Below are 24231 nucleotides of genomic sequence, written 5' to 3' on the forward strand. Positions count from 1 at the left end.
AGCAGATGACATTTACAAGAGGCCAACTGAGGCGCTTAATTACACACTTTCATAAAGTAGCAGAATTAGTGTGCCAGACTGGTGCTGCACATAAACATTGGAATAACAACGATAGCAACCTTTTGGAGAAGTCGCACACAATGGGGGTTTTAGGGATGAAGTGTTTTGGGTGACATTTTATGCGGTCAAGCTCAAAGTGCTATGTCAGAGGAGAAGTGAAAGCAGTTCAGGTCCCTGGTACTTTTTTGGGGGAGATGAGCTCACTGACTAAAAAATGCATGGCTGTGGAGATGGTTGTGCGCTGTGCGTGAGTAACAGTGCAGCAAATGTGCAGGGTTGCGTTCTTTCTCTTCCTCTGACCTGCTTTTTGCAATGATACATTTCCATCAAGGTGCAGCAACAATATTCCCTCATAGCTTCATCCATTACCTCAGCGCGCTGTGTCATCCTTGTCTTTTTAGAGCTCGCACTTCTTTCACTGTATTACGTCTTCCCAGTTTGTTGCTCTATATTCCTCTTCTCCTTCTCCATATGCTACAAAGAGACCATCTTCTAAGTCTCTTGTATCTCCATGCTTCACCCTTGTCTTTCTCACCGCTTCCCTCCTGATTTGTTAAGATTCAGTCAGGGTACCGCCTATTGGTGCGTACCCTGTCAGTGTGGAAACAGCAGGGAGCACAGAGGAGTCCTTTCAGAGAAGAAAAAAATAAATACAAGCATGTGAAAAACACCTCCACGTTCACCCTGCACACCACAAGCTCTGTATGTATGAGAAGTATAGGAATGCAGACAGCTGCATGCCATCACGCACACAAGCAGATAAACAATACTGGCAACACATCCAACCCCCTGGCCCAGTGTTCGCCTCACTTTGTCTTTCACTCTCTGCCATTGTTATGGTGCTCACACCTCAGTTGCCCTCCTGCTGGGACAGACTTCCTTTCACCAACACACAGCTCAGTTCTATAGAAAGTCATATGCATTCCTCACAGGTAAAACAAAACAAAACACAGCAGTTAGTTTAGGAAGGCCAATAAGAAGTATGAGAAGCGATTGCAAAAACCGTGAAACATTCAGATAATGCACATTATATTCAGTATTATACACAGCATTGCATAACTGGAGAAAGAATCATATCACACAATGTTTTATCCTTAGATCTTACACATAAGTACAAGCCACTGGAAACCACCAAAGATCTTCTGCCTTGCACAATTTAACATAAAAATGAGAACATACATAACAAAGTGGAATGAAACCCGTTTATAACTCATTTATATTGTATGGAATAGGGAAAACCTGTATGTTTATGCCCACATTTACTTAAACTGTGATTAAATATGTATTGCACACAGTGACACACTCCCAGCTTCAGTTTCCAGCCTTGGAGGGGAGGAAAGTAGTACAAGTATTGACTAAAAACTGAGAGCTTTAACAGTGTTTTTTTTTCATGAGACATTAATAGCAAACATTTATTTATTTATCCACCCCTCCATCTATTTTTTATTGCTCATCCAGGGCTGGGTCAGGGGGCGGGGCTATATATATATATATATATATATATATATATATATACATATATTGTGTTGCCTGCAAAGGCAGTAACAAAAAAAACTTCATAGGTGAACATATGGACACACTCTGAAACACTGCAAACAAACTCACTCAAAGCGATAGGTTCACAGGGAAGACGACCTTTCTGTGCGTGCTCTGGTGCACAGTGAGTGCTACGTTTATGCGAGTCCATAGTGTGTGAGTGCGTATGCCTGTGAAGCTCGTGTGTGCACATGTCTGTGTATACCCATGGTGTGGGGTGTTGTTTTCCACCCTTTATCTGGAGAGCAAAACAACAACTTGTCCTGACCGCAGACTAGACCCTGTCTTGCCGCCCATTCACCCAGAAAACAAATAGAGGGCAAGAAAGAATGAGGGTAGAGACCAAAAAACAAATAAAAAAATGAGTGTGTCTTGCAATGCTGTGCAGAGCAGACATGCCTGGCAATGACTCGCGGGGCAATGGGAACTGTCAGGAGCTCTTTTCGCTCATGTCGGGTCTATAAAAAGAGGAACAGAATAAAGAAAATATGAAAAATAATTCCAGAAAGGCTCAGGTGTGGGATTCAGTATCAAATATTAACATAATGTGAAGCAGGGAGAGGCAGCTGGTATGATTTCAACAAATACAATTCTCCTCTGAACCCCACCAAACCAGTCATTTTGAGTTAGGAACAATATAACGCATCATTACACTTGAGCTAAGTCTAAGAAGCTTGTCTCCAACTTCACTCTCTCATCTGACAAGTACAAATAATTTAGATTGTTCAGAAGTCAGAAAACATTTAACTGCCCCTACAAGGAATTTCACATGAAGAGAAAAGGAGCCAGAAAGAATAGTTTCTCATAACTGTCAGAATTTTTTTAAGTTAATTTTTTCTTCTCACTTTTGTGGTACATACAAAAAGCTGATTTGAAAAACAAGTGCACCATGGGTACCATGGTTGCCAAAGTTCATCAGCATTTCTTGAGAATTGTGTGACTGAATTCAGTGGAGAATGAATGCAGAATGTGTGTTTGTGAATGCCAGTATCCATGAAAGATGTATGGATGAGTGTGTGTGTGTGTGAGCTCAAACAGTCTTCATTAGGCTGACGGAGAACTGCCGCACAACAATCAGCCATTAATTAAGTGTCAGAAGCATTTAACGGTCAGACACGCTGGCGGCCGATTCCCATGCCAGACACTAATAACAGCCACAATCTGCCAGAGCGGAAGCTCTGCCTACCCAGACGTGCCAGACAGCCCATATTTTCAAAGAAAATTAGTAAATAAACATAGTAAAATTACAGCCATAATAGCTAATATTAAATGGAAGCCTAGCTAAGTTCAGGCTCTCCAACTCCATTCTAATCTTAAGCACTTGTTCCTTGCCGTCCTACTCTCAGTATATCTGCTTGTCACTGTGACATTCTCCTTGGAGCACAAGAACACACGCAGTATATCCAAGATAGAGAAAGGAAGCAGCTGTTTTTAGGAGCAGCTCTTGATCTGTGTGGTAACTATATTTGACCCACTGTCTCTATGACAAAATTAGAAAGCCATTCTGCTGTTGTGAAAGCAGGTGTGTAATTTGCAAACACACCAAGACCACCAGGGAGTTTTTTTGAGAAGGAAGAAGCCTTAATTGACCTAAATTTAGCTGGACCTCTCTGGAAAAACAAAAATAGATATACACCATGAAATTAGCTAGAGCAGTTACAAGAACAACTCAGTGTTACTTAAGTTTTAGTTAATACAAGTTTTACAGGAGCTGGTGATTTATACATGACCATAACTACACTTATCCGAGTCTCAGAAAATAAATAATACATCTGTCAAATTAAAATATGCTTGAAGAAAAACTATTAAGATACAGGAAATAATGTTGCTAAAATGTTTAATCCAGCAGGCGGTCCACAAAGTCAAGCTGCATTTGAGGCAAATCAGCTCATCTCAGATCACACATCAGCTTATAGCTCAGTTGATTACCTTTCAAACATCCAGCCTCATGTAACCCGCCTAAGGTTAATATGCATCTGCAAGCTGTTTTGCAACCCATCTCCACACTACTTCACCTTTTAACGTAGTATCCAAATTAATTATTTTATCTACTTATGTTTTTTTACTCTTACAGTCTAACTTTTCATATATGCTAATGGCATGCTGTCCTATGTTTTCCACATGTATACATGTTAAAGGGCCCAGAACAGAGCCATTATCAACCAGTACAAAAGAAGGAATGGCAATATCAATCTACTGCCCATTACCAAGGCAAAAATGGCAAAAACACCAAATTTCACGCTGCTTGTGCCGTACAATACTAGACAAAAGTCTGGATCCACCTCTCATTTCATTATATTCGGTTATTAAAATGGAGTAGCTTAATGTTGTTTGTGTGTAATTTACGTTGAGTAGGCTAACCACGTTATTACATTAATGCATGTAAGGTGAACTAGCAAACACCGTCGTAGTTACATGCGGCTGTCTTCTTGTTTGATGGCAGGTACTACCTTCACCCTGGCCAAAAAGGCTAAAATGACCAAAGAAAAAGTGGAAAACAGCTAAACATGAGAGGTTTTTGGACAAAGTTTGTTTTTTCCATTGTTTAAGCACTGCTTCCAGCCAAGAGTGATGCCATATATGCCCCATAGCTGCAGAAAAGGCTAACATTGTTATCTTTTTACAAAAAAACAGCTGAACATGAGAGGTTTTTGGACCAATTTTGTGTTCTCCATTCTTTAAGCACTGGTTCGAGCACCGTTTAAGCACCGGCACAGTTTCAAAAGTACTGGTTTGGGCACCGGTATCGGATAAAACCTCAACGATACCCATCCCTAGTTGTAAATATATACAAGGCGAAAAAAAAAAATTCAATCCTGACAAGCTTGAAAGTCAATATTGATAATTTGAATGATCACCTTTATTCATCAACACAGTTTGAACGCCTTTAGGTAACCTTTCTTGAGATTTAATTAAGTAGTCTTCAGGAATATTTCTCCAGGCTTGTTAAAAGCCATTCAAAGCTCATCTTTGGATGTTGACTACCTTTTTTGGTGTTCTCTGTCAAGATTATTTCAATCATTTTAAAGTCTTGATTCTGGGGAGGCCAATCCATGACTGATTTTCATTTTGTGTTTTACTGTCCAGGTATGCTTTTATTGTAATAGCAGAGTTTTGGAGATCTCTGTCATACTGAAAAATAATATTTTTCTGCATTCATAAGCTTGTCAATTTTGGCAAGAGCCCCAACATCACTAGCTGAAGACCCAAATCATGACAGAGCCTCCGCCGTGCTTTACACACTCCCTGTTGTACCTCTCTGCTGACCTCCTCTGTAAATACTGACAATGATTTGAAGCAAAATTTAGATTTGTTGTCACTGATTTTGTGGCAAGATATGCCAAGTTTTCAGCTAATTGGCCCTTCTTGTTGATGCCAAATTACTATTATATGCCTGTCAAACTGTGTCATCTTTTGCATTATTTCATGAATTCAATTAAAGAAATGGGAACAAATTATGTGTTTTTGCAGCAGGCTGCTAACAGAGCGCCTAAAGATGTCATTTATGAGTGATTCATAGGTCAGCGCTATGTGGCTCAATGATTGAAGAAAAACTTCAATAGACCATCAGAAAGCCTAAAGAACTGAAAACCATTTAAAAACATTACAAGATCCACCCCCCCCCCCCCCCAAAAAAAAAAATAGGGGTGGTTTAAGACCTTTACATAGTATTGTACTTTTAAAGGGAAATATAAGTACTCCAGTACCCCTAACAAATGAGACATTAGCATTAATGGCAATAATAATAATGATAATAATAATATCCCCTGCTTGTCAATCCAAATGCCTGCAATAAGAACAGTCAGTATTATCAAAAGCTTAACATACTGCCTACTGGGGCCCGTTCTTCGTACCTCGCTAAGTAGGTTAGCTGGATTTGATTGTTGACGATTTCGCCTGATCTTGGATCGTTCGGTTCCCCGAAGCTCATCCGGGACTTGCTGTCATAGCAACAGAGCCGTAAGCGTAAACCTGCTCGGGAGCAGGTTTACTTTATGTAAACAGGATTAGATCGCGGCCACGCAGGTATGTCCGCTTCATTTATACGAAAGCAACAGCGATATTCCACCACTGTTTCACCATAAATAAATAACATCAATGTAACTAAAGACAATGCAGCACCTGATCCATTTATTGATTTCACACAGATAGATACAGGTCATTCCCTAAAAAAGGGAAATGTACTATTAACATTCTATCACATGTATGTGATTATTACAGATGTAATTCATATTTCAGAGTAGCAATTGCAAATTACTTTGTGTAATCAAGATGAGAGACCACGGCTATAAAAGCGAAGGTGGATTTGGGAAGCCTGTCGCAGCCATGTCCTGTCCGTATACGCGAGCCACCCTTTGCGGAAGGTGCAAGATTGATAAGGAGAGTTTTCAGAATTCAGCGTATATTGCGGGACAGACAGGATCCTTTAGCTCAGCGCGTCAGTGTGCTCATAGAGAGATATCGATTTTCCCGTGAGGATATTATTTACTTAACCAACTTGTGAATGTGTGAATGTGAGAGTGACTGAATAGTGGCATTGTAAAGCGCTTTGGGTGCCTTGAAAAGCGCTATATAAACCCACTCCATTATTATTGTTATTATTAAATTACTTACGAGTTTAATTTGTCAGCAACTTTCTGCCAGCCCTCTCTCCTTGCTTTTGCAGCCTTTGCAGTGTTCCCTTGCGTTCTGATTAAACTCTGAAACTCCTGAAATCCCTCACTCAAGAGTTCTTGCTCTGCTGCCGAAAATACCGAGCCGAGCGCGCTCCGTCGACATTTTCGCCGACCAATCAGAGGGTTGCCGATCAATGTTTCCACTATCGATGCGTAGCCCCTTTTACGACACCCAGTGATGTCACATTCCTGCGTCCAGCTGTACTAATCGTCAACAGCAGGTGTGTTCGGGGAACCGGATTAGCGAGCTCACGGTTAGCGCGATGGTTTGGTCTTGGATGTGTCATTTGATCTTGGATGTAGTGAGCGACGTACGAAGAACGGGCCCCTGAATGCACTGAGAGGTTAACATCCATGGCTAGCATGAATAAGCAACAGACCTTTGTCTACAGCAGACGTTTTGACCAGTCATAGCAGGTGCAATTACTAGCATTAACATCTTTGTTCCATTTAGCAGTCCCGCTAAACCATGACAGTGAGCCAGCACGCACATTACCAGGGCCCTGAAACTAACACAGCTAAAGAGAAATGTCATGATTAATTTTACTAATTGCACCCGTGCTTTTCCCGCTGTGATCTGTCAAAAGGTCTGCTGTAAAAAAAGCTCTGTACATGTACAGTGATATTCTTTTCATTAGGCTACAGAGAGATTTAGGCTAAAACCTGAATATTTGAATCAGATAGGGAGGACCAATCTGATCAAAGAATAAATACCTGTTCTGAAATGCCTGTACACAGGGAAGGAGGTAAATTTTGTTTAGTTTTTACAATATGAAAACCCAAGGAACCAGGAGAAACAGTCAAACGAAGTTGAAAAACACAGTTTAATCATCATAATTAAGTCTAATCAGAAACACAGGATCTACTAAAGATATATTTGGTCATACCTGGACAAATGGAATAAAAATCAATGAAAAACAAGAACATAACAAAGTCCTTTGTGGATAAAAAGAAACAACTCCAAATTAAGATGTATGTATGTGACTAATACCATGGCAGAGGTTATTTAACCTGACTTGTTTTGTGTGGTCTATAAATAGTTGCAACTATTAACAGACATCACTGCTGTAATTATAATGTATATTAAAACAAGTTCATTTAGGGTCGAGTTCAGGTAAATGTGCTCTGTTTAAACGTACTGGAGAGCTCTTAAATAATTCAGCAATAGCAAATGGAACAAAAAATCATTATCCTCTTAATTTATTTTGTGATTCATTTTATGACAATGCTGATATAAAACCATCATTTACTACCCCTTTCATCTATGCTTTTCAGATTCGCTGCATAATTAAAGCTTTAATTGTCATGGCAGCACAGCCAACTGATATGTCATGCTTCTCCTCTGCTCTCATCCCAACCGGGTGAAGGAAATGGTCTTAAGGGGGAATAATAATAATGACAATAATTATTATATCATCAGCAGTATCAGTTTATGGGTTCAAAGCATTTTTGCATTCACTTTGAGTAAGAAGCCAAACTGCCCCCAGTAAACACTGCAAAGGTTTTAGTTTTGACAACGCCAGTCAACGTCACTGTGTATGTGAATGAGGTCTGTTGAGGTTATGAAGTATTTCCACATATTTTCTAGTAAAGGCGCCGAGTACCATGACTGCAGATAATTTCAGCTCACAGGAAACTGATCAAAGTCAGACAAGGGCAGATGGTGATGAATAGGTACTTCTCAGTACGTGCCCCTAGTTTCAAAGGCCAGTTTTTTTACACATATGCTTTTTAGCCACTTTAGACCTAATTTTAAACACTGCCTGAAGATATCTACTCAGATTTATGGTGGCTAGCAAAAATGATCAATAAATTGACACATTTCCTCCTAAACCCTGCTCTTCTTGAATCCCTCTGTTTAATGGCCGTCGTGTTTTGTCAATCTTGCCTAGAATAATTGTTTATCCCAGTCAGACAACACTGTATAACATATTTGTTGTTGATACACTCAAAATCCAAAAAGAAGATGTAACTGTTTCATGTTTATCACATTATGCAAATAAATAAGAATCTATTATAGTGGACTTGAGCCTTCCAGCTCGGAATGAGCTGATAGAAAGGCCCTACTACTACTACCACTGCTACTACTCCTGCTACTACTACTGCTATTACCACTGCTTCTACTACTGCTACTACCACTGCTACTACCACTGCTTCTACTACTGCTACTACTACTACTACTACTACTACTACTACTACTACCACTGCTACTACTCCTGCTACTACTACTGCTACTACCACTGCTTCTACTACTGCTACTACTACTACTACTACTGCTACTACTCCTGCTACTACCACTGCTTCTACTACTGCTACTACCACTGCTTCTACTACTGCTACTACTACTACTACTACTGCTACTACTCCTGCTACTACCACTGCTTCTACTACTGCTACTACCACTGCTACTACCACTGCTTCTACTACTACCACTGCTACTACTACTGCTACTACCACTGCTTCTACTACTGCTACTACTACTACCACTGCTACTACTCCTGCTACTACTACTGCTACTACCACTGCTTCTACTACTGCTACTACTACTGCTACTACTCCTGCTACTACTACTGCTACTACCACTGCTTCTACTACTGCTACTACTACTACTACTACTGCTACTACTCCTGCTACTACCACTGCTTCTACTACTGCTACTACCACTGCTACTACCACTGCTTCTACTACTACCACTGCTACTACTACTGCTACTACCACTGCTTCTACTACTGCTACTACTACTACCACTGCTACTACTACTGCTACTACCACTGCTACTACCACTGCTACTACTACTACCACTTCTACTACTCCTGCTACTACTACTGCTACTACCACTGCTACCGCCACTGCTACTACCACTGCTACTACTACTACCACTGCTACTACCACTGCTACTACTCCTGCTAATATTACTGCTACTACCACTGTTACTACTACTACCACTGCTACCACTGCTATTACCACTGCTACTACTACTACCACTGCTACCACCACTGCTATTACCACTGCTACTACTACTACCACTGCTACTACTCCTGCTACTACTACTACCACTGCTACTACCACTGCTACTACTCCTGCTAATACTACTACCACTGCTACTACCACTGCTACTACTCCTGCTACTACTACTACTGTAATTTGTAATTCTATAAAAAAAAAGAGAGAAAAAGAGTAATGATAGAGAAACTGTTTACCATGCAAATACAGAGGCAGCAGCATGCTTGTTTTCACAGCAGAGGAAAATGTGTAGTGCATGTGTGTCCAAGCTCTCACACACAAACACACACACACTCACAGAGACAAAAGTGCATTCACAACCTGTCCAGTCCAGCAAGCGCTCAAGAAAGATAGGTGGGTAGCAAGACTGGAAATAACTACAGTCAGCAGTGGCTGGGGTAAGATATCAGAGTTTGTCAGAGATGTATTCAAAACCCATTTGCTTCATTACAAATGACATTCATCTGAATAACTTTTGAATCCAAATGCAATTTCCAGCGAATTTAAAAACCGTGCCTAATGCAGCTACTGGCAGTTTGAGACCATGCTGACATTTAAAGTGACCACTCCCTTTTCCAGTTTTACATGGAGCCAGACAAGAGTCAAATATTGCACACCCAGTTTTTGGGTTTGTGTGTGTGTGTGTTTTACATGAATACTGTACTTAATTGAGGTAATCTGTGTCTCTGTAACAGTTGCATGGTACTGTTTTCTATTTTTGGCATGTTTGTCAAAGCTAAGTAAAAAACCTCCCTAGCAAAAGTAATGCATGTAAAATAATAATAACGTTAACCTAACTGTGTGCTTCACCCCTGTAAGTTGTAGCTGTTCCAATATTCAACTAATGCTCACAATGTGGACTAAAACATAATTTTTTGCCAAAACAGAATGCTTAAAAAGAGCAAGGAAACACTGTGAGAAAGGTATAAACATTTGTAGATAAAAGATGGCAGCTAAACTTTACTGAATTTTACTACATTTCTCTAAACAAAAGCAATTTTACCAAAGCAAGTGGCAACAGCATCCAAGAAAAGCATCTCTTTCAGCATGTTGTAAAACCTCCTCAAGCCCTCACAAACACACAAACAGGGTGATAATATACCCCTCGCTCCAATGTGTATTACTCCCTGTGGAGAGAAAATGGAACATTAGGATTTGCAGGATTTGATCCCAGTCTACACTCTCCTCTTTTGCCTCTGTCATCACACTTCCATTTGGCCAATTTCGAGACTTAAGAGGACGAGCCTCATTTTTCAATTAGGCACTAAAACTCACTCGTTCTTCACTGCTCTCTCATCATGCTCATCTAGTCACCACTACCTTCTTCCCACTCAAAATAATAGAGAAGACAGAGGGAGAAAGGGTGGGGTGGGGGGTGGCGGGGCAGAGTGCCACATAGAGACAGTATTGTAGATCAGCTCTGATGAGTGCGGGAGAAAAGCCGCTTAGCTGGAGTGACTCCCTCCGCTGCTCTTTTACTCACTTTCAAAAGAAATGTGACTGCCTGTGATGACATTATAGCAAATCATTTCAACACATTTAATTTTTTGTTAAGTCTCCCTCGTTAAAACACAACAAACTGATGCACTTTTCGAATGTAAAACAGTATGGAATTAAGTAATAGTGGTGATATGGATAAAGGTGAGGCTGGTTAATAAAGTTTGCACTCATAAAATGTTATATACGTCTCTTTCCCCCCCTAATTTCAGACACCTGCAGTGACTTGCTGAGGAAGCAGACTAAAGAGTCAGACTGCCTGAGTCGTGCAGCAGGGCTGGCTGTGGGTTGCTTTTTTTCTTTCAGTGACCCAGTTGGGAGGCACATTGACTATGCAACAAGACACAGACTGAAGACAAACTTGGCAGCACATGACTGGATAATCATCACAGTACTTTCATATTAAAAAGATGGGGAGGGCGAGCGAGTGATAACATTAGGGAACATGCTACAGAATATGGAAAGCATCAAGGATGAGATTCAAGGTGCAGCAGAAGCAGGAGGAAAACAGGCAATGGTGGTTTGCAAGGACTGCAGCAAGACGCTGAGCGATGGAAGTTCATATTTCAAGAAGTGTTTCTAATGTTCTTTGCCTCCGTCTCTATTGCTACAGATTAAAAAGGAATAAAGACTTTAGAAAGATATGGAGAACAGAAAGAGAGGAATAAGACGTTGGGGAGGGGAGAAAAAAAAAGAGTCTGGTGGTTGCTATGGCGACCAGAGGGGAGAGATTCCAGAGTGGTCTCGGCCATTACGCAGTGTGTTGGGGAGCTGGACTGTGCAGCACTTAGGCTTATTGCAGTGTGGGCTGAAAAAGAAGAGATATCTAATATAGACGAGAGGGGCTCACACCAAAATGGTGGCTGGTAAGCACAGTGCTAATAAAAAAAGGGGGTTGAGTACTGAGGTGCTGAGGAAAGCCAATCAGGCTGAGCAAAAAAAGGAAGAAAGAAACAAAAAAGGTTTATCTCATTCGAGAAAATGGGAAGAGATCTAGTGGGTGAAACCAAAACACACAGACACAGTGATGTCCACATAGCAAAATATATATATATATATATATATATATATATATATATATATATATATATATATATATATATATATATATAGAGAGAGAGAGAGAGAGAGTCACTGATCCCCTCCTACAGCAATCAAATACAAACACTCTGCTAGTAACAAAGCCAAGCTACCATCTTCAGCTAAGCAGTGGAGTCATATATAATAACAAGCACAGCAGCTTATAAGACAGCAGCTCCCTGTACTTGCCTTTAAGATTTGGCAAATGGAAGCACAGTTAATTTCAATTATCTTTTTTCTTGATTAAAAAAAATAATCTAAATGTTGTCATCATTCATTTCCATGATTGAAGATGTTTCTTCCAGAAGAAAGGGTTCTCTGGTTGTTTTTCCCCCTGCATATCCTCTACCGCAATATCATTCCTGTATGGCACAGCTGTACTGTAGTTATAAAAACAACAACAACTAAAAAAAACAGCTTATATGGGATATAGAATAGCTAGCAAAGCTATATAAATGCATACATGTTACTGCTTATTTTTATATTTGCATATTTAAATCCAAACCACACTGAATAGAATTCTAAAAAGATGTAAGTTTAAGGTGAAAATCATTTTTCATATTTAACAAGCTGGAATCACAGCAGAGGCGTGATGCAACCAAGGTGCATTCTGGGTAATGCAACCTACAAACAGCTGGCATTCTTTACTTGTGTAAGTTCATTATTCACAAATCTGCTTTCCCTGAGGAAAAGATTACACCTACGACTTGGACTAGAACTCTTATATGGAGGGAAAGTAAACAAAAAAACTGAGAGAAAATGATGGAGATACAAAAAGAAAGATGGATGCAGGTAACATGTCGTTTAACAGGGTGATTATGATATAAACTTGGTACATGAAATACAGTAGCTACACTTAAGATGAGCTTGGCATATAGTTATAAAATGTGCTTGCTATGAGAAAACAGAAGGAGATTGTGTAGAAATCCATTATGCATACAGTCTTGTGGCTGCCCATTGCATTTTACTGCAATAAAAGAGGGTTAGTGCAGAGAATAAAGACTGGTCATGTGCAGCGTTCCTTGTTGATATGTGTATTTGGCTCAAATGGAGTGCAACAAGCTTAAACGCACAACAGTTTTGGAGACAAAGAATACAAACTGAGGAAAGGGTAATCTGATATGCTGAGTTCATGTGAGAAATTGCTGAAATTGAAAAGGCAAGAAAATGAATGTCACTTCATTCATAGGTATAATTTAAACTTCCACCTGGCAAATGGCAGATACAGGTGCGTTCCTGAGATGAGACGGTGTGATCGCTGATTATGTACAATCTTTGGTCAGTGCCTGCTCTTGTTCCCTGCTGTCTATTTCTGCACATTTCTAACTGTGAGCTAATCAAATCAAAGCAGGGAAATACCTCTATGCCAGCAGCTTCTGGTCAAACCGACTTTAAACGAAGGGGCACAAAGCAGTGTGTCAGCTTCCATGACTTCTTCCTGCTGTTTCTTGGCTTCCAGGGTAGTTCAATTGCCGAAAAGTCATTTGAAACTTCACATTTCTCTCACAGCTTCCAGGTATGAGGTTGCCAAACATTAAAAAGCAGTGGAAAAGATCTATTGTGAAATATAACTGGGAGAAATTAAATTAAAATGCAAAATCTCTTCATCTCTTCACTTAATGTTTTACACAAAATCTAATAAAAAAAACAGGTCTGTTTCGTGTTTAGTGTTTCATTTGGTCACCGTGGAATAAACGAGTGACCAAGCTGCTGTTAGGAGTTTGCTGATTCTTATCATTGTTAATTTTAATAAGTAACTAAATAAAATCGATCTAAGAATGGAGATTCATTACCTCTAGCCTTTGTACAGTACCAGGAGACACTCCATGTGTGCCAAATGGTAAAATGGTTTTACAGGGAAGAGCAGAACAGATTGACACAACTCCATGAAAGGAGGAAGAAAAAGGGTGGTGGCTTCACTTCCCTAAGAAATTAGGGATAAGAGATGCTAAAATTCTGATGTGCATATACTGTGTAATACAGGCCAACTGTGGGTGGTCTCCTGTCCATTCAGTTACAATAAAGCGCTGCTATGCTTTATTTCCTGTATTTTTTACTCTCCAATTAACATTCACTCTAACCTGCAGGGCAGCACCACATGTCAGCTCAACAGGGCCCCTCTCTTTTTCCCTATAGAGGGTCAGTGCAATTGGTCTTGCCAATGTCATGTGAGCTGGGAGACAGGTAATTACGGCGTTGCACTCATTTCCCCTGGTGCTCCACAGGTTTGCTATCGGCTAGCCTCTGTTGTACCACAGCCACCCCAAGATGTGCATTCATTTTTTTCCCTTCAGATCCCCAAAACAGCAAGCACTGAGGCACCATTGAAGGTTTAAAGGGGGCAAATTTACCTCAACTTAGTAGAGTGATCACTGTAACTTTTCCCCCCCTATTATCAAATGTAGCATCGAGTCATGAACAAAAAACGGAGGATTTACAAGGTTGAAGGGAGTAATTTACACAGGTAACATTTATCAAGTTTAAGCTGTTTCCCCCCCTAAAAAATGGTCATTTGGAATTGTTACGTTTTTGGTTATTCTTCAAGTAACAAATTCTTATTAGCCCGGTGATTCTTTTTCACAGAATCTAAAATTTGGTGTCCAGAACACGGTCAAAAAAAGGAAATGTATTGTACAGTGCGGGTTTTTGAACGCTTAGCTTTGAGATGTGCTAATGAAAGACTGTAGATCAATAGAATAACAATTTCTACAATCATTTTTGCACTCAGAACTACTGAAACAACAGGGGACCAAGCACTGGGACAAGTTTAATGCCAGTGTCAACACTTAACAAGTGGATTCACGCAGCTTTATTGACATGTGCTATCAGCAGTACAGTTTGTGCATAGGGGTAAACGATTGCTTACAGTACAAAGCAAAAGTAGTTGGTCTAGCAGTGAAACTGTTCAAACTACGAAACACAAAGCATCTGCAGTCTTGGCATTACTTTAGTTGCCAATGAAGTTTTGCAAACTTATTTGCAGCAAGAGAGAGTTAAATCATCCAAGGTCAGAAGCTAGACACGACTGGCAGTCTTGTACCCACTAGTGAGAAAGAAAGATGCAATGTCCCAATTGCCTCCCAGTGGAATTAACAAACAGACTCTTTTATTTGGCTTTACATAGTTACACAGTGTGGTCTTGGGCTTTCTGAGTCTACTGTTGTTGCTCCAATGAGCCACATCCCTGCATTCACAATATCTCAAAAAGACTGACAAACCCATGTCAGGTAATTAGCCTAATTAGTCACTCACTTGTATTTTCTTCTCCCTAGGCTCACCGCTACTCCTACATGGAACTGAAGCGTGCTATCATTAATATCACCTCGCCATGGATCATAAAACACTGTATGTCACCATGATAAAAGTGCTAGCTCTAGCATGAGAATGGACAAATGATAACCCATACTAGTCGGATAGAATGGCTTTAAATTACACTACCAGATGACTGAATTAGTTGAGTACCCATTGGTTATTTTGTACTGCAATGACTCACCCATTTTCAGCCCTTTTGTTACAATAATCAAGAAACTTGTCTCAATAGCAGCAATATCAACAGTGTTTGAAAAATAGCATTATTTTCTAAATTTTCTGCATAAATCGCTCACAAAATACATTTTAAAAGTGACTTTTAGAACTGAAGATTTTTTTAGATTCAGTTTAAATGAAACATCGCATTGAAAGACATTAAAGTAAGCTATAATAGCGGGTATTCTATGAAGATGGAAGTTGAGTTACCTTCATATGCAGCTTTGAATCCCTGCCCGCTGACCGCATAGTCAGAAAGCAGCCACAATGTGAGCCTGGAGCCCGTACTCACAATTGGTGGAGGCAGCTGGAAGCCAGTTAACCTAAGAACAAGTGGACAGAAGGACATTAACGGTGAGACAAAAAAAAGAAAAAAAAATTAAGATCCAATCAATAGCACAGTTGGTTGCAAGGTCAGGTATGAAGCCCACTTCCATCACACCAGCTTCTATTAAGCCAGCTGTTACCTCAGGCATTCAAGGATCACTTTTGTATAACGAGGCTCTGAATCATCAGCAAATTATTAAAATGCCAAGACCTCAACAAGACAGTTAACTAATTTCTTTCCATCAGCAAAGACACAGTAAGTGCAATCATGTATTCACAGTAAATTAGAAACACAGCAGCCAGCAAACAGATAGCAAACATACTGTCAAACTGATTCAACAATCATTTCTAATAACCAAGCCAGTAGTTTGCAGATTATTACATATATTACATGGCCATGTGTCTGGTAAAGGCGCTGGTGACTCTTTAAAGCTTTTTCCACTTTCCCCACCAGCTTGGTGAAGCAAACCTGCTTCTAACTATCTATTTATTTTTTAATGTTTTAATTTTAATGTGAATATTTAATGAGTTTTACTTGTAAATATAAATATATCTTTAGCCCTCTTAACCTTGGAAACTGTCCTCCTCCTTCGCAGGACTCCCAATTTAATAAATAAGAAATAAACATATGCTCACTGCTGCGAGTATGAAAACACAGAATATGATAAAATGCCAAATAACACGACAATCAATAAATGATTTGTTAATTATTGTGATCCAGATTTATACACACTAGAACTCTGAAACCTCTTTTGCAGATTGGTGGTTGCCTCGGATTTGTCCGTGTCACACGCCGTGAATAATGCGCATAATACCAAACAATATTCTCTCTCCAAGAATAGATGAGATCGCATAATGCATACCACAACACATATTACTTATGCATTCATGATATTTGATGTTGTGGCCAAGTGGCCCAGGTGCACATGACGCACACACACCCCCGGACCATGACAGGCCACACCGAAGGCAGTGGCAAAACATTGGCAAGGCACATGAATGCACATTTAGGAAGAGTTCTTACATAGTCAACCAGAAAAAAAGGGTATTGGAATAACATTGTCACCTCTGTTGGTGGATCTGTTTATGTAACATGTGGTACAACGCACAAGCATATTTAAGATTATTTCAATATGCCTACATTTAGCCTGGAACGGAGAGTTTTCTGTAATAACAACCAAATTCTATTTCCAAGTGGGCCAATTCTAACATAATTCAGGTGTTTTCCTATCTCTGAACTGATACAGAACAGTGCCTTTACAAACAAACTCTCAAAAACTAAACCAAACTTTCTCTAGCATTGATAAAGTGAAGTGCTAAAAAAGATGAGCTTTTGAGTGTTAAGGAACATCTCGCTTGTGCTGGGCTGGACCCCCTTTTGGCTTCAGAACTGCCTTATTTCTTCATGGCAGAGATTGAGCAAGATTCTGGAAAGATTTAGGTCCATACTGACATGATAGCATCACACTATTGCTGCATATTTGGTGACCACAGATCTATGACTCAAATCTCCCTTTCTGCCAAATTCCAAAGATGTACTGAGATCTGGTGACTGTGGAGGCCATTTGAATTACGTGAACTCATTGTCATGTTCAAGAGACCAGTTTGAGGTGATATGATATATGATCCTGACATGACACGTTATCCTGCTAGAAGCAGTCATCAAAGGTGGCTACACTGTTGTCATAAAGGAATGGACACAGTCAGCAACAACACAGGAAGGCTGTTGCATTTAAATCAACACCAATGCTCAGTTGGTACTAAGAGGTCTGTGAAGAAAATATCCCTAAATCCCTACAAGACAACAACAACACTAGCCTGAATTGGTGATATAAGACAGGAATGATCCAACAATAAAAGCCACTCAGTTAAAATCAAGAGAAAATCAGGAGTATGAACTGCTGACAGAAGACAGCATGGATCCATGTTTCAGTTGTTTTCTGATCCTACCATCTGAATGTCTCAGCAGAAACTGAGACTCATCAGACAAGGCAACATTTTGCCAGTCTTCTCTTGTCCAATTTTGACCAGCCTGTATGAACTGTCCCTGTTCTTTTTTGGCACCCAGTGTGGTTTTTTGCTGCTATAGCCCATTTCTTTCAAGGCTGGATTCGCTGTGCATCTGGAGATACTCTTCTGCATACCTTGGTTGCAACGAGTGCTTATTTGAGTTACTATTGTCTTATTATCAGCTCATATTAGTCTGGTCATTCTCTTCTGACATCTGGTATCAATGAGACATTTTCGCCCTGAGGAATACTGCCTACTGAGTATTTTCTCTTTTTTAGACGTTTCTCTGTAAACCATATGCAGGAAAATAGATCACCACTCTCTGAAATAGTCAGATTAGCCCATCTGGCACCAATAACCATTGAAAGTCGCTTAAATCATTCATTGCATGACACCAGGCAAGGCAGTCAACTGCTTGGAGCCCCATGCCATTTGGGGGACCCAAAGGGCTGACAAACTTTAAACTTCTGTTTAAACCTAATGACTAATAGATCCAGAATGTGCTAAGACAACATATCTCCCACACCATTACACCACCACCACTAGTAGGAACCAAAAACTAACTTTGTATCTTAATTTTGTTACTGGCAGCCTATCAGAAAAAAGACATAATTTGATCTCCTTGACATGGGCCAAAAACTTATGGTAGGGCAGGCATAGACATTTGAGGAAACTGGACAAGTGAAGACAGAAGACAAAAAAACATCTACAGCAAATGAACAGGATATGCATATGAAATATGAAAAAACTCTGTTTTTCTTTTCATCTTTTGCTGGTTTGGGGGATCTTATTAAAACTGATGACATTATGAAAGCAGATAACTATAATCAGAATTAGATTTACAATGCAATATAATCTACAAAGACAAACACGCTGTGCAGTAAAAGCATACCTGGAGAGAAACACAACCCCGACCTGAACATTACTGAAGCAGTGTGGGATCATCTTGACACAGAATATAGCAAAAGCTCACTTCAGTTACTAGCTGTAGCCAATTAGCGAAATAACGAAAAAAAAACCCATAACCTTGTAGCCAGCAAACCCAAAACTCTGTTGGGAGCATGCACACATTGTATTTACTGCTTTCTGTATCATAAGATACAAGCTAGGTAGCCATTATATACAAATAATAAAATATAAACCTACTGACCTCAGTAATTTATTTAGTTATAATCCAGACTTCCCCAACTCCAAATCTATTTTTGTGGTTGTTGTTGTTGTTGTTGTCCCCTCCCTTCCCACCCCAAAATTTAAACTAAATAGTTTCACTGGCCGATATTTGCTTCCTGATGTACTTGCACAACGTGTGTATGGTTCAGTGCCCCCTGGTGGAAAGAAGGTAAAACTGTATTTTATACTTTCTTTTTTGGTTTATCAAAAACTACTTCCAGGGGTATTTTGTTTGTTTGTTACCAACACAAATTAAAAGGCCACAGTTTGCATTCAAAATATACAAATGTAATAGTGTCAGATAGGAAAATGTCAATGTAAATGACATTTTTTCGCCATCATATCCATGTAAGGTGAAGATTGAACCATGTGAAAAAAAACCCAAATCTATCAAAACTTATGTACTTCTGTTGCTACTTCTTTTGGACATTTAACCTTTCTTATTCTTCAACTCTATGACTCTTTTACACCATTTCCCTCTCCATCTGTGCCCATACAAGCTGCTCTGAATGGCCCGGCATGTGAGTTGCTGTAGATGGTAATTCTTGTAGATCTGTGAAACAATCCTCACTTCTGTTTTTTTTAAATTGATTTATTTTATTTAACTCACAACTATGCACTTCAATCTGCTACTGGACTTTCTGGCTCGGCTTTTTCACCTTCTGTTCTCACTCACAAGTCTGCCATGCGCCTACTGCTTGACAATATACTCGACATTGAGGGACGGAAAGTTGAGCTTTTTGTAAATCTCGCAAATGAAGTGAACAGAAATGCTTTTAGAAGCTCCCACTCCGAGGTCTGTTTGAGCGGACATCTCAAACTGAGCACACACAGGTTCCCCTTGCATCTAGATGCAAAGTATCAATCATTGTTTGACTATAGTGCACCTAAGTGAAAATAGTTTAGATAAGTGAGCCTTGTCTTATTATGGCCTGCTTCCAGCAGCACTTTTGCAGGTTGCGCTATTCAATCAGTGTTTACCATCCACACAACAGAGATGCCCACATATGCATGCTAATTAAAAATTAAAAATCCAGGTGTCCATTGTGTCCATTGTTCATTTGTGGCCAGTTACCACAGACTGATTAATCTGCATACAGTAATGACTGTGTGCATGCACGCGCGCGTGTGTGTGTATACGTTTTACATCCCTGATTTACAGATTCTAATAACAGAATATGTTGCCCACCTAACTTTTAGCTCATCCTTGAAGTTTCCCTTCAATTTAAAACATCCTCTCTCTCTCTCTCTCTCTCTCTCTCTCTCCCTAACTCACTGCCTGTGTATCCCACTCTTTACAATCTATTACATTCCCTCACTTTTATCTCTTAACATTAAGAGAGGCCTCTGTGTTTCAACTAATCCTTAAGTACCACACCAGAGGTGGGAAAATTGCAAAACACCAGAACTGGAGGGATGTGTTGGACCAAAAAAAGGTGGAGAGGACTTTATTAAATGTGTGATTTCACTCCTCTCTGTGCGACACACATAGGGGGATATCAGCTAAATGATGGGACACATGTTCATGCAAATGGCTCCTTCGCTGACCGCAAATTGACTTGGAAGGCAGCCATCTTGGTTCAGCAGGCAGGGCACTGCCGTGAAAAGGGGGTTTGACAGAGGGTATCATGGAGCAGCTAGAGAGGGGAGCAAACTGGCCTCTTGCATAAGGCAGAAATGTCCCTGAATCATATTTCCAAGCTAAGGGAAAAGAAAATGGATACAGTTGGGAAGCACAAAGAAGCTGACTTCACAAGCAGAGGTAGATTAAATTTTGCAGTGTGATATGGGCTGTGGCAATCTGAGGAATGCAGCTGCTATTGTGGGCGGGGGGAAACAGCTGGGGGATTGCCTGTTATCAAGGAAAAGATGCGAGATATGATTGCAACCGAGCGATACAAAAGAATGGATTTGCAGCACAGGTATCTCAAGTGAGTGGTAAAGTGACGGAGGGAGGATGAAGGAGAGTGAGGGACACGGGAGGAGAGAGAGACACACACAAAAGTTAAGAAAAACGACGCTGTTATGGGAAATCATTGGCTGCTTCTATTATATGGAATGCTGAGTAATATCAGAAATTAGGTCCTCCCGTGGAGAATAATAGGCGTGTCCCTGCATGGCTGCATCCAAACAGAAGAATATATGCTGTGTGTGTAAGTGTTTACATAAGCTCTCGTGTGTGCGTGCATATGTGTGTGTGTGCGTGTGTGTGTGTGTGTGTGTAGGCATGGAAAAGAGCAGAGGTCTATTAAGAGGGCTTTCCACCTGACTGGCCTCAGCATCATCTCAATGAAGAACCTCTGCTTCCAATTATCCCACCACTACCCACGGGAGCGAGAGCAGGAGAGACGGACAGATGGAGGATGGTAGACAGGGTAAATGTGTAAGAAAGATGGCTGCATTGAGGAGGACTGGAGACGCTGCGATGAAAGAAAGGCCCGCTGAGGAAGACGGGCAGAACGCAGGCTGGCATGGAAGGCGAGAGGGGCGGATGCAGACACCTCAACAGCCATGAGATGGGCTGAGGATGAGGTAGAAACTCCACGGCTAATACAGGAGTCACAATTAGGGAGACGTGTGAGCACACACGCATGCTGTTTTTAATCATTCAAATTTTTTTGAGCGGGCATGTGTGTGTGTCCTCTAAAAGAAAAATTAATGCATATTCACAGCTGTAAACCGACAGGGACTAAATCAGGCCATTCATCCTTTAATCCTATGCACTTTGTGAATGCGTGTGTATGTGTGTGTATATATATGTGTCTGTGTGTTTGCAGGGTGGAATGTAACTACAATGCTGATGCAGCTTATTTTCTCCCAGAAGGAGGGAAGAGGGAAGATAAAAAAAAGAAGGAAAAAATAGATACAGCAGCAAGATTTTGATGGCTGAGTAGAGGGGAGACATTAGCCAATAAATGATGGGTGGTAAGAGAGAGACATGGGAAGTAGGGAAGGAGGGAGGGAGGGAGTTGAAGTGCAGAGAAAAGAAATAGGTGTGTATTTCTACACGTGTTTGTGAAAGTGTGTGTGTGTGTATGTGTGTGCGTATTCTTTCTATACGAGACCCTGTGCAGCTATATCTTGTCAGTGGTCAAGGCCAAGGGCTGATGCTCTCCTGTGCTCTGTAAGCTCTAACTCTCCACTGACTGCCTATCACACTAAAAAGCAGTGCTTTGAACTAGTGCCCTACCACTGCAAAACACACACACACACACACACACACACACACACACACACACACACACACACACACATATATATATATATATATATATATATATATATATATATATATATATATAAAACACCCAGCACGCCCCTGCGGGCGGTTTATCCTTCAAGCTCGGGTCCTCTACCAGAGGCCTGGGAGCTTGAGGGTCCTGCGCAGTATCTTAGCTGTTCCCAGGACTGCGCTCTTCTGGACAGAGATCTCCGATGTTGTTCCCGGGATCTGCTGGAGCCACTCGCCTAGCTTGGGAGTCACCGCACCTAGTGCTCCGATTACCACGGGGACCACCGTTACCTTCACCCTCCACATCCTCTCGAGCTCTTCTCTGAGCCCTTGGTATTTCTCCAGCTTCTCGTGTTCCTTCTTCCTGATATTGCTGTCATTCAGAACCGCTACATCGATCACTACGGCCGTCTTCTTCTGTTTGTCTACCACCACTATGTCCGGTTGGTTAGCCACCACCATTTTGTCCGTCTGTATCTGGAAGTCCCACAGGATCTTAGCTCGGTCATTCTCCACCACCCTTGGGGGCATCTCCCATTTTGACCTCGGTACTTCCAGGTTATACTCGGCACAGATGTTCCTGTACACTATGCCGGCCACTTGGTTATGGCGTTCCATGTATGCCTTGCCTGCTAGCATCTTGCACCCTGCTGCTATGTGCTGGATTGTCTCTGGGGCATCTTTACACAGCCTGCACCTGGGGTCTTGCCTGGTGTGATAGACCCCAGCCTCTATGGATCTTGTACTCAGAGCTTGTTCTTGTGCTGCCATGATTAGTGCCTCTGTGCTGTCTTTCAGTCCAGCTTTGTCCAGCCACTGGTAGGATTTCTGGATATCAGCCACCTCCTCTATCTGCCGGTGGTACATACCGTGCAGGGGCCTGTCCTTCCATGATGGTTCCTCGTCTCCCTCCTCTTTCTTGGGTTTCTGCTGCCTGAGGTATTCACTGAGCACTCGGCCATCTTCCCAATGTGTATGTGTATGTATATATGTATATATATGCATGCATATATATATATATATATATATATATGCATATATATATATATATATATATATATATATATATATATATGCATGCATATATATATATATATATATATATATATATATATATATATATATATATATATACGAGACATCGATTCACTGATCCACACTACCAGGCTATACAGCAATGACATTGAAATGTCGTTCGGACTGGAGAAGTGTAGTCGGATGGTAACAAAGAGAGGGAAGGTAGTCAGAACTGAGGGGATTGAACTACCAGAAGGCAACATTGCAGACATAGAGGACAGTTACAAGTACCTGGGGATCCCGCAGGCGAATGGGAACCATGAAGAGGCTGCTAGAAAAGCTGCAACCACCAAGTACCTGCAGAGGGTCAGGCAAGTCCTGAGGAGTCAGCTGAATGGTAAGAACAAGATCCGGGCCATCAACACGTACGCCCTGCCCGTGATCAGGTACCCTGCTGGGGTAATAGGCTGGCCAAAGGAGGAGATAGAAGCCACTGACATAAAGACAAGAAAGCTCCTTACCATGCATGGAGGGTTTCACCCCAAGTCCAGCAACCTGAGGCTGTACGCTAAGCGGAAGGAAGGGGGCCGGGGACTGGTGAGTGTCAGCACCACAGTCCAGGATGAGACAACGAACATCCAAGAATACATTGGGAAGATGGCCCCAACTGAGCGAGTGCTCAGTGAATACCTCAGGCAGCAGAAACCCAAGAAAGAGGAGGGAGACGAGGAACCATCATGGAAGGACAGAGCCCTGCACGGTATGTACCACCGGCAGATAGAGGAGGTGGCTGATATCCAGAAATCCTACCAGTGGCTGGACAAAGCTGGACTGAAAGACAGCACAGAGGCACTAATCATGGCAGCACAAGAACAAGCTCTGAGCACAAGATCCATAGAGGCTGGGGTCTATCACACCAGGCAAGACCCCAGGTGCAGGCTGTGTAAAGATGCCCCAGAGACAATCCAGCACATAACAGCAGGGTGCAAGATGCTAGCAGGCAAGGCATACATGGAACGCCATAACCAAGTGGCCGGCATAGTGTACAGGAACATCTGTGCGGAGTATAACCTGGAAGTCCCGAGGTCAAAATGGGAG

General features: G+C 41.1%; 1 protein-coding gene across 2 annotated transcripts in view; it reads right to left on the reverse strand.

The window, feature by feature from the left end:
• Positions 1 to 24231, reverse strand: part of csmd2 (CUB and Sushi multiple domains 2) — a 271925-nt gene that overhangs the window by 202700 nt on the left and 44994 nt on the right. For both annotated transcript variants that reach the window (XM_026155795.1, XM_026155797.1), the window contains one exon: positions 15588 to 15700. In XM_026155795.1, coding sequence (XP_026011580.1) covers positions 15588 to 15700 — 113 coding nt within the window. The remainder of the gene's footprint in view (positions 1 to 15587; positions 15701 to 24231) is intronic.

The sequence above is a fragment of the Astatotilapia calliptera genome, chromosome 22 (assembly GCF_900246225.1).
Source record: "Astatotilapia calliptera chromosome 22, fAstCal1.2, whole genome shotgun sequence".
Lineage (NCBI taxonomy): Eukaryota > Metazoa > Chordata > Actinopteri > Cichliformes > Cichlidae > Astatotilapia > Astatotilapia calliptera.